Below are 12,012 nucleotides of genomic sequence, written 5' to 3'. Positions count from 1 at the left end.
GAAGCCTGTGATCCAGAGCTCAAGTCACGGAACATTGTCACCCACAATCCAAAAACAAGCGGCTCTTCATCGCAAAGGGGAAAAAATAATAGTAATCCCGCTGCTCCAAACGGAGCTCTTACCAGACGACACTCAGAGGTTTCGGCTGAGGGACGGTCGTCTCCTGAAGCCGCAATCACCAGTTTAGTGACTGCGGTGACTAAGGGTTCCCTTCTCTTTTTTAACTAAATAATAATTTACTTGTCTGCTGCTAACGAACGCAACAAATGTTTTATCCGTTAAGATCTTGCTCAAAACACGCAGCGATTAAGACGCCCGCCCCCACCCCCTACCCCCTACCCCCACAGAGACGTGGAAACAAGAATAGCACAATTCTAAATTTAGCAAAGAAAGGAAGTGTCATCAGGCAACTGTCAGAACAGGACAGATATGGCTGCCCTATGTGACGCAGTGTCCGTTAACGAAGTCGTGCCGTACACACCAAACACGCTGCACCTACAGAGCCCACAAACGCATTTTTAGGGGGTTATTTAAATCGTTTGCTTGCAACCTGGTCACTCATTTGATTTTTTTTTTCCTGTTCCTTCCGCAACCTTTGCCCTCGGCTACCAACCTGGTCTGAGACGTTCATTTTCAACATGAAATATGAATGGATCCCTTGTCTGAGAAAAAAAATATATACAACTGTCATGGTTGGGTGTTATACGCGCCCTTTGAAACGCAAGTGCTCGCTTATGACTCTGACCTCAGCCACACAGCCGAGCCCCCAGGGCCTTCCACAACTGATAAATCAGGCGCCAGAACGGGACGAAGCCGCATTACAGAGCGTGACCTCATCGGTCTAAGGCACGCACAGGCCCTCTCACAGTCACAGCCATGACAGGCTGCCCTGACCCAATAAACACCAAGCACAGCCACAGCGCTAACAGAGAAAGACCCCACACCAGCGTGGACGGTACCCCTGACCCTCCCAAACAAATGATGTCATCTGGCCTGGAACTGTACAGGTTTAGGTCATCTTTAAAAGAAGAAGAAACTAAAGAAAACACAGACACTTCTTTAACGGGGGGAGAAAAAGGTCAAAGGTCACACTGACCACAGCTGACAATAATTCCCCAGAATTCGGTCAAAGAAGAATCCTAACGTGTCGTGCGACAAAGTATAAATTAGACAATATAGACACAGACACTGTCTGACCGGACGAGCGATTCACTCAGTCACTCACACTCACTCCTTCACCTCATTCTCCAATTCTCTCACTTCCACTCATTCACCCATTCAGTTTTTCTTATAATCCAGACATTCCTCCTCCCACTCTGACTTTCACTCACTCACTCACTCACTCACTCACTCACTCACTCACTCACTCACTCACTCACTCATCCACTCACTCACCACTACTCACTCACCACTCTCCTCACTCACTCCTCACTCACCACTCACTCACCACTATCATCCATCTCACCTTCACCCTTGTCATCTTCACCTCCGCTACGTCTCTTCACCGCCGTGGCCGCGTGGCCACTTCAGAAGTTCAGCCCTGTGTCAAGAGCCCCTGTATTTAAAAACGAAGGCACTGAGCCAGTCAGTAAACTGACAATCCGTATCTCTCACTGGGAAAAGGGACGCAGATACACAGAACACAGGTGGAATTGTTTTTTTACCCAACGCTCCACCTCACGTTCAGGCTAAACAAGGGCTGAACAAAAAGACTTGGCATTACAAACCCATTACCAAAATCATCGCTCATTAGATTATATATTAAATTAAAGGTTCCACACAGCATAAGGGGTTAACTTTTCAAACTAAGAGAAACTTACTTTTATGCTGTTTTGGTCTGGCAAAGTGTGTACATTTATGCCTAGCGCCAGAGCTCAGAAGTAAACCCCGATATTACACACAAAACGCAGGGGTCCGGTCTTCAGCACAGCAGTTCTGCAGCTGACCGTGCAGTGTGACGCTGGGTGAGACTGCGCGCACACTTAAATAACCGATGAGAGTTTGATTCCCCCCCCTCCCCAAACCAAAATGGACACAACTGAAAATGTGCGTCAACATCACCGTTTCGAGGCGTTTCAGTACCGTACAGTACCGAGCTAATTTCAGAACGTTCACCCGCTCAGGGCGGCTTATCCTATTGGCCGAACAGGCCGGGCAGCCCTTTTGATTGGGCTGTTCGGCGCGCCGAGGCTACTTCGCGCTAACGGCTAACGCTCGCTCCCCGACCGCCACCGTAATTACACGTTTGCGTAATTGCTGTTTGCCGCGACTCAGGCGCAAGGGCGGCTTTACTTGACGAGTGAGATTACGTGAGATTACAGTCTGAAGGCGCAATAATCACAGCATGCGGAACGCCGGCTCAGAATTAATAAGGAAAATTAGTCTTTCGAGGCCCCCGCTTCAACAAGAGAGGAAATAAAAAATAAAACAAACGCAGCAAAGACGACGCTGCTTCCTCCCGCCAAATCAGGAACGCCGATCACATCCAACTCGTCATAAGACCCATCATCAGAATGCCGACAAGTAATGTATATTTAATATTTCGCTATTTACAGAGTCGCGGTGATTTAATTGAAACCAATCTTGCTTATTTTTCTCAAATTAATAACACGGAGCAATTTGGATTTCTGAAAGATGAACTAAGTGCCTTGTCATTATTAGTTAATCACTGCAGAAAGCAAACGGGTTTGCTACCTTTGCTAATTGATTATGGGAGGATAATAGACATGTCCGCATAATTAATAGATTCTTCAAAACACTGAAGACAACAGAAGTGGCTCGTGACTCGTACGACAGCTGTGTCATTTACAGCAGAAGCAAACTTCAACTGCCGTCACTGCACCCAGTCAGGACACTTCCACTTCACGGTGAATTTTATTTATTTATTTTTGTTTAAAAGCTATACAAAAGCAATATAATTATATATATATATAACAATATACACTCTTCTCACATTAAATAATTCCCTATAAAACAAGCTGGGGGGGGGGGGTGGGGTGGGGTAATTTTCAGCCAGTTTCCATCACTGAAAAAAGTAACTTCAATGAACAAAACGAATCACGTTCGATTTTTGACCTTCCCTTCATTTCAAGGTCGTCTCAAACAGTTCCAAGCAGTGGTTAGAGTGCAAACCGCTATGCCACACAAAACCGCTATGTCACACAAAACCGCTATGTCACACAAAACCGCTATGTCACACAAAACCGCTATGCCACAAAAAACCGCTATGCCACACAAAACCGCTATGTCACACAAAACCGCTATGTCACAAAACCGCTATGCCACACAAAACCGCTATGTCACAAAACCGCTATGTCACACAAAACCGCTATGTCACAAAACCGCTATGTCACACAAAACCGCTATGCCACACAAAACCGCTATGCCACACAAAACCGCTATGTCACAAAACCGCCACCTCAGTCTCACTCACCCCGCGGGATGGTCTTGATGGCGGAGCGAAGTCTTCGCTCCACGGCCCTGACGATCGTCCCCGTGTCCATCGAAGCGGCCCTCACATACCCCCACCCCCCCACCCCCCCCGATGATTAGACTCCTCTTTAACCCCACCACACACTCTCTAAAGCCCCGCCTCCTCTTTATAATCTACGAACACTGTGAAGCGATTCTACCGCTCATGGTCATTTTCTGGCAAGCAGGCAGGCGAGCACTTGAATACCCTTCAAACGACAAGTTTACTGCCGCTAATCGGATCATTTAGAAGAACTGGCAGGACGTTTCGGTTGGTATTTAAATAGGCCTGACACGAAGGGCTTGAAATTGGGCCGAGAAATACACTCCCATACCTCCACACGCTGAGCACAGTGCCTGGACATATCAGCACTTAACAGCACTTAAAGGCTTGGGTGAAACATAAACACAGGGTGTCTGAACACTCTAAGATGAAATCTTAAAATAATCTATTTAATTCAATGTCAGTGGCATGATACCAAACTAAACAATGATTAGATAGATACTGAATAATGTAAAAACCTGATGAGAAAGCTGTCTATTGCTGTAGTGTCTATGGCTGAGGGCTTAGAGTTACTTCTACACCAAACAACAAGTGATTCAAGTAACTGCCCAATCAATGGCTCCGGTTAAGATACAGGCTAGCAGACGCACCCTGACGTATACTGTGATGTCACAAGAAGCTGGGAACTATATCGTTTGGTCTTGTGGAGTGTGAGTGGTAAGAAATTTATTCATAAACCAGACTTCCAAAAAAGGCTTCTTTAATCCATTAACAAACTTTAAATAAGGTTTTCTCTGGAGGCAAACTCAAACTCATCAAGGGGGCCTTCCAAAACAAAGCATCCAAAAGTTTAATATAGAGCAAAAATAAATTTAAAAACTACACAAGGTCTTGTTTCCCCCTGTTCTCAATCCATCATTTTTTTTCCCAAAAGTCCTCCAGCGTATACTTTTCACTCAAGACTCAAAAGCTGGCAACTGTCTTAGGCTCTCCTCATGATCGTGGGAGTTGTAGTTCAAACTGGGTTCAAACTGTAGTCCCTGCTGGAGCCAGCGGGAGGAAAGGTACCCCCAGTCCATGACCCTGCCTCTGGTTACACAATCACAATATGGGCAAACAGAACCACCCTGTTCTTTGACATCCTCCTCCTCTTCCTCCTCCTCCTTTCTGTGAATGTAAATTCGGAGGGAAAGCTCTTGCCAGCCGAGGCAGTTGAATGGGCTGGGCACGGGTCCACATCTGATCGCTCGTAAGCGCGGCGTGTTTTCCTCTCTGTCCTCGGCTACGGAGCCAAACCGCCACAATGTTTATGAAATCATAAACGGCCCCCGAAGGAAGCCGCCGCCGCCGCCGCCGCCAAGGCCCGCGGCTCGCCGTTTCGGCGGGAAACACGGCGCTGAAAGCAAGACCCCCCCCCGCCGCCCCCCCCCCCCCCCGATCAAGACGGGCAGAAACGCACAGTATGCAATACCGTTAATTGCCCTGTCTTTACATCGGGAGCCACGAGTTCCTGGTGGAAAACGAAAGGGTCACATCAGTGAGAGGACTACTAATGAGGATACGGGCTCGGAGAAGGAGGAGGAAAAAAAGAGTATCCCCCCCCTTACCAACCCCCCACCACCCCCCCACCCCCCGCACCCCGAAAGGTCAGCACAAAACGTAGACAAAGCAGCGTAGGTGGAGGGATAAAAGGGAGAGAATGTGAGTGCAGGTGTCGGCGGTGCCTGTGGTGAGGGATGAATGGGAAACTCTGGGCATGTAACGCAATTTCTCTCTTCCTTTTCACAAAAACCCTGGGAATGGATCCATCACGTCATAGAGTCCCAAAAAAACTGCAGACTTACAGCAACCTGTCAGCGACAACACTGCAACTGCTGCTACACTGCACTGCTACAACACTGCACTGCTACAACACTGCAACTGCTACAACACTGCACTGCTACAACACTGCAACTGCTACAACACTGCACTGCTACAACACTGCAACTGCTACAACACTGCACTGCTACAACACTGCACTGCTACAACACTGCACTGCTACAACACTGTCCTGCTGCAAGACTGTCCTGCTGCAAGACTGTCCTGCAACACTGCACTGCTACAACACTGTGCTGCAACACTGTCCTGCAACACTGCACTGCAACACTGTCCTGCTGCAAGACTGTCCTGCAACACTGCATTGCTACAACACTGTCCCACTGCAACACTGCTCTGCAACACTGTCCTGCTGCAACACTGCACTGCTACAACACTGTCCTGCTGCAAAACTGCACTGCTACAACACTGAGCTGCAACACTGTCCTGCTGCAAGACTGTCCTGCAACACTGCACTGCTACAACACTGTCCCACTGCAACACTGCTCTGCAACACTGTCCTGCTGCAACACTGCACTGCTACAACACTGTCCTGCTGCAGACTGTCCTGCAACACTGCACTGCTACAACACTGTCCCACTGCAACACTGCTCTGCAACACTGTCCTGCTGCAACACTGCACTGCTACAACACTGTCCTGCTGCAAAACTGCACTGCTACAACACTGAGCTGCAACACTGTCCTGCTGCAAAACTGCACTGCTACAACACTGAGCTGCAAAACTGCACTGCTACAACACTGTCCTGCTGCAACACTGCTCTGCAACACTGTCCTGCTGCAACACTGTCCTGCTGCAACACTGCACTGCTACAACACTGTCCTGCTGCAACATGCCTGCACACTGTCTGGCAAACTGTCCTGCTGCAACTGACTGCTAACACTGAGCTGCAACACTGCTCTGCAACACTGTCCTGCTGCAAAACTGTCCTGCTGCAACACTGCACTGCAACACTGTCCTGCTGCAACACTGCACTGCTACAACACTGAGCTGCAACACTGTCCTGCTGCACTGCAGCAAAACACAGGCAGCGTACAGCACAGCCTGCACAACAGATCTCTGACAGGCAGCTGGGCAAGCAGAGGGAAAGAGAGGGAGAGGGAGGGAGGGAGAGAGAGACAGAGATGGGAAAGGGAGGGAGAGAGAGACAGAGAGATGGGGAGAGAGAGTGAAGCGAGAGAAAGAGAGAGAGAGTAAAAGAGAAGGAAAGCGTAAGAGAGAAAGAGAGAGAGAGAAGGGGAGAGAGAGAGAGATAAAGAGAGAGACTCGTATCACTGTTCAGGAAACTCACACAGCACAGTAAACGGTGAGGGAGCCACTGCACCACAGTCACAGATCAGCTCAGACGCCTGAGCGCAGATTTCAGCCCATTTAAACCCTCAGACCCTGTCCCCACACACTGTCATCACCGAGCAAGAGTGCTCGAGCGCACCGAACTCACAGCGACAAAGCCAGCTTTCTGACAATAAGACCTCCATTTCCAGAAAAACCACCGCCTTCACCTTCCCCCCCCCAACAAAAAAACTTCCCCCGTAACAACATAATCACGGTTCTTCAGGTGAGATGTCGAGCCGGTGTTACATACACAGAAGTGAGAGCCCAGACACAGCGAGCAATGTGAATTTGTTTTTATTTGTAAACAGACAAAGAGCTTTTTCTGTAACAGCAGCAGCTTCTGGAAACAGAAATGATCCCAAATCAGAGGGGATATAGTGTAAATCTTACACGCGAGCAACAGTACCAGCAATCTCAAGCAACTACCTGCGCTCCAAGAAAAATACACAACAACAAGGACAAGCACTTATTCTTTACACAAGAGTTACATCCTGTTCAGTCTCATCGCAACCTTATTTTAAAACTGCACTGCTGTACGTCACTGAAGATGCATTGTTTTCCTCCGCTTCACTTCAAAGAAGCCTGAGCATGCCGTCTGCTACGGGTCACAGCCACCGCGTCGATGAAAGATCGCTGAGCAGGGGCACTGTATGCGATTGGGACTACATTACCCATGAGCGCTGAGGTGCGGTTTTGTGTCAGAGAGAATCCAATTAAGCTGCACCACTACACTTTTCTCCCCTGACAACACCTGAAGACTCTGGTTAAGAAATTAAATTACAAACACCCCCATTACTGGGAAACACAGGATGTGCCAGATTATTACAAACACCCCGATTACTGGGAAACACAGGATGTGCCAGATTGCGGAGTGATTCACTGCTGCCTCTTGAAACGCTGCATTATGGGAATGGTGATAACTCTCCACATTACAGGGTCTAGATCTGGCCTCCTTAGAGAGCTATAGGGCCCAGATCTGGCCTCCTTAGAGAGTTATAGGGACCAGATCTGGCCTCCTTAGTAAGTTATAGGGACCAGATCTGGCCTCCTTAGAGAGTTATAGGGACCAGATCTGGCCTCCTTAGAGAGTTATAGAGCCCAGATCTGGCCTCCTTAGAGAGTTATAGGGTCTAGATCTGGCCTCCTTAGAGAGTTATAGGGTCTGGATCTCATTTCATTAGAGAGTTATAGAGCCCAGATCTGGCCTCCTTAGAGAGTTGTAAGGCCTGGATCTCATTTCATTAGAGAGTTATAGGGCCTGGATCTCATTTCATTAGAGAGTTATAGGGTGAGCCCTGGTCTGTGCCCACCCACTCAAAACACTGTGCGAAATATCAGATCATCTTAATTTTTTTGATTATTATTCCCTGGTCCACGATCAAAATCCCCCCCCCCCCCCGCCGCACACCCAGCACCACCACACACCGTGAACAACTGAATCATCCCCCACCGAGCTCTGCTCTGGCTTCTGATAGCTAATGTGGTCACTCCGTAAGCCCATGTCTGTGAAATACTGCAGCAATGCTAGACAGAAGGAACAGCCCATCACAAAACCACAGAACATTGCATTCGACAGCATCAATAATTAAAAGTGTCGAAAATGTCACATCTTGTACTTTCCATAACTTTACCTTTTTTTGCTTTGGGGGGGTAAAGTTCCTTGCAAAAGAACACAAAATACCCACCTCCCCCCCCCCCCCCCACCTCAACAAGGACACAACCCACACCCCTTATTAAAGAAGCTCACTGCTAGTCCTCATTTTCTATATATCACACAAAAAAAGATATTCTGCTTTTTCCTCCGTACAATTTGCAATTTGTATGAATTACCTGAAGGCTCTGTGTCAGCGAGCTGGGTCAAGCCACTCGGAGAATCTCACGGCATCACGAACGTTGGGACTCATTAATATTCACCCGGAGGAGCAAAGAAAATAATAAAGGATGCTTAACGTAAGCATCCATATACGTCTCCCTTTGTTTCCAAACAGCGAAGTCGAATCTCATTCTACATGGCCCTGTACTGCACTTGCAATCCAAGGAGTCTTCAGTCTCCAAATGTACCGATCCTACTGGCTCAGGACTGCAGATTCGCTCATTATCCAGTCAACTCTTGACAAAAACCTGTTTGAAGTGCCATCCCAATACTTATGAAGCAATTTTTATTCATGAATCACCAAACATGTTCATTTTGAGTCAGAACATGCAGGAAATGCCGTACATTCTTGCATGACTCCAAACATATGACTGCTTGAAGCAGTTACACAGCATCTTCAAAAGGAACTAAACACTTACAAACAGAGCGAATCATTCATTTTTAATTAAACACGAGTAATCTTCCTATTTGAATCAGGCAAGAAGTGGTCCTTAGATGTGTGCTGTAGGAGCCTGCCATTTTAAAAATCATTTATGATTGCAGTTATAACAAAAACCTCATAATTGTAATTGTTTGGAAACCATAAAATTTACCTTCTTGTGATTATTTTTGCAAGCATTTTGCCAAGCTTGCTTCTTGCTGCCAACAAAGTCAAGCTAAAATTATTGCTCATTACAATGTCTGGGAGCAAACATTGTGTTTTTAATAACTTTGCCCCTACTTTCACCCAACTTGGAGCCTGCAATTGAATATCCAAGACTAATTTATCACTGAGACTGTTTTGGCCTCCTCAAAAACATGCTATATCAGTTGTTTCTTTTCACTGCTGTTCACCACTAAAGTTTGAATGGGCACTGCAATGGAGGAGATCACATGGGCAAACAATACCGGGCACCCGATTGGCTACAGATGAGCCATATCCTGCTGATTGACATCCCTCCCAGCCAATTATGAGCCATCCTGCAGGGCTGTCAGTTCAGGTGGCAACGGCGTGTTCCGATTCAATACTGGCCATTTTGTGCTCTAGAGCAGCGCCTCAACCAGCAGAGCCACCAAACAGGCTTTAAAAAAACATTTATAACTGATATTTACAGAATATAAAACATCTGGGAAACAGTGACTTGATGTGACAAAGGCAAAAAGGAAAAATCCACATTCATTTCCAACACCAAAAATACAATCTCCTGTACTCCAACACTGACACCCATTATGCTGAACTCAACTAGATAACACCCTTTTTGCCATTTAAAAAAAAAGCTGCATTTAAGTTTACTATTTTAACAACAGAATATTTGGCCCATACTACAAACCCGTGTGGACAGCCTCTTAATCGATTGAAGCCTCTTAATCTGTGTAACGGCAGCACACCACAGTAAGTTCTGAGCTCTGTAGTCAGGCAAAGCTTTTAATATTTACAATTAAATCAATAAAAAAAATAACATTTCATTTGAGCGCCGTTTTAAAGCAGCAGTCACGTACCTGATAATATTTTTTTTACGAGAGAGGAGAAACGCAAGGTTCCATTACGGGTGTCAAAACGACGAAGACGTTTCAGACGTGACGAAGGAGAACAGCCACAATTACACATGCACAGTGGGAGGTTTCCGCAGGTCAAAATGAATCCATTAAAGTGACACAAGCAGGGCTCACACTGGGAATGAGCTCAGATCCAGAGAGAGAGAGAGGGGTGGCACAGAGTGCAGAACTCTCAGCTAGGGAACACAACAAGCCGGCGTTTCTACGGGTCGGGACCCAAAACGGGTCACAGGAGTGTATGAGATCGGTCCCAGAGTGTGTCTGTCGTCCACTAGGCTATGCTAGTATGGGTATTTGACAGGCTCCTGAAAGGTACTACATTTCTAATTTGTACTGAACAACTGAAAACTTAAAGGTGGGGGGGGGCACTGCCTTAGTACAAAACCAAAAAAATTTCAAAAAAGTTAATTTTAAAAAAATGACAAATGGCACAACATTGATCCTCACATGTTACAAGTACTTGCTACTGTACATTTCTGCAGGTGTGAAACGGTTCGTGTCATTTACCGCAGAGGTTAGAGAAAACATCAACAGCCGTGTCTTCAACGTACTCCGGGAGTTTTACCTTCAGCCCAGTTCCAGTCCAGCCACAGCACTTAGCCTTACACTGAACAGCAAAACTGAATAAGCCTGACGCTCTTTCATTTATTACGGTATCTATGGAAACCCCGCAGCCAGTTGCGTCAGCAATAGCAAAAGTAACACTTTTGGAACTGCGTAGTTCAGAGTTGAAGAGAGTGCAATTTGGCAGAATCTAAGCCTTAGATTGTTTGAAAGAAAAAAAAAAGGACAAATTTTCAAAGCCCATTTGCATTTTTCTCCTGATAAAAGATTTCTGGTGCATAGCGCTAAACGTGATGGAACTGTTTCCCTTTTGTGCAAAAACTCACTGATAACAAACAAATAATTAAAGGGGAGCGATGAGGAATGTAATGAAATTCAATATCTGGGGTTGGAGAACACAATCAGGTAACATCAATCTCACAGTTCACATTCTACCCGCGTTCACGTCCTGGAAACACAAATCCTTTTCAATTTAGATCCAAATTAAAAGAATATCAAAATATAATTATAACCGTATTAGCCAAAGTCAACGGTCGGAAGAGAGACCGAATCTTTTTGTGAAGTCAGCGCCACCGTCTCTGATATTTACAGGAAGGGATGGGAGCCCAATCGTCTCGCTGAGAGACCAAATGAGCATACATTCCTAGCTTAGCACAAAGGTTCACCTCCTACGGTCATTAAAATGTGAAAGGCGTCATGAGACCAAACCGGGCCGGTTCAAAAGCAGAGGCTCTCTCATTAGCGGTGTTAAAACAGACAACAGGAGATGGTTCCAAAAGAGAGACTGAGGGTGACTTTGTGGGATATTTATGAGTGTATTTGATGTGTGCATTACAGTACAAGCATTAAAAGAGGTCATGTGATTATCTCCTGCGCACGGCCTTGTTATACTGGTCATTTAGAGCGGAGCACCGGTATCGAGACACCATGTGACACCATGATGAAAGAGGCCCAGTGTGCCACCAACAGGCAGCAACGCAGCAGAGCACAACATGCCAATAGAACATTCGCACATGCACGCACACACACACACACACACACTATACACACAGGAACATGCACACTACACACACACGCTACAAACACACAAACGCACACTACATACACACTACAAACACACACAGGAACATGCACACTACACACACAAGCTACAAACACACACACACACACACACACACAGGAACATGCACACTACACACACAAGCTACAAACACACACACACACAGGAACATGCACACTACACACAGACGCTGTAAACACACACACACACACACAGAGGAACATGCAGGACAGATAATATACTGTAGTTGCAACTTAAGTACTCAGAAAAGGAGTAGCTTAGTATGTAAGAACATG

General features: G+C 46.4%; 1 protein-coding gene across 7 annotated transcripts in view; it reads right to left on the bottom strand.

Annotated features, from left to right (window-relative positions):
- The window catches only part of LOC135241012 (fibroblast growth factor 14), a 190,126-nt gene that overhangs the window by 129,011 nt on the left and 49,103 nt on the right, over positions 1-12,012 (bottom strand). Inside the window, exon 1 of one of the 7 annotated variants that reach the window (XM_064311108.1) lies at positions 10,600-10,619. The exons of 5 other annotated variants lie outside the window; for them this stretch is intronic. Coding sequence is in view for 1 of the 2 variants with exons in the window: in XM_064311103.1 (XP_064167173.1) it covers positions 3,434-3,503 (70 nt within the window). In the remaining variant the exon portion in view is untranslated. Of the gene's footprint in view, positions 1-3,433; positions 3,539-10,599; positions 10,620-12,012 lie in introns of those variants that run through there. One more of the 7 variants, XM_064311103.1, reaches the window with a different exon arrangement.

Source organism: Anguilla rostrata, chromosome 15 (genome assembly GCF_018555375.3).
Source record: "Anguilla rostrata isolate EN2019 chromosome 15, ASM1855537v3, whole genome shotgun sequence".
Lineage (NCBI taxonomy): Eukaryota > Metazoa > Chordata > Actinopteri > Anguilliformes > Anguillidae > Anguilla > Anguilla rostrata.
The sequence above is the reverse complement of the archived record's forward strand: the minus strand, read 5'-3'. Positions and strand labels throughout refer to the sequence as shown.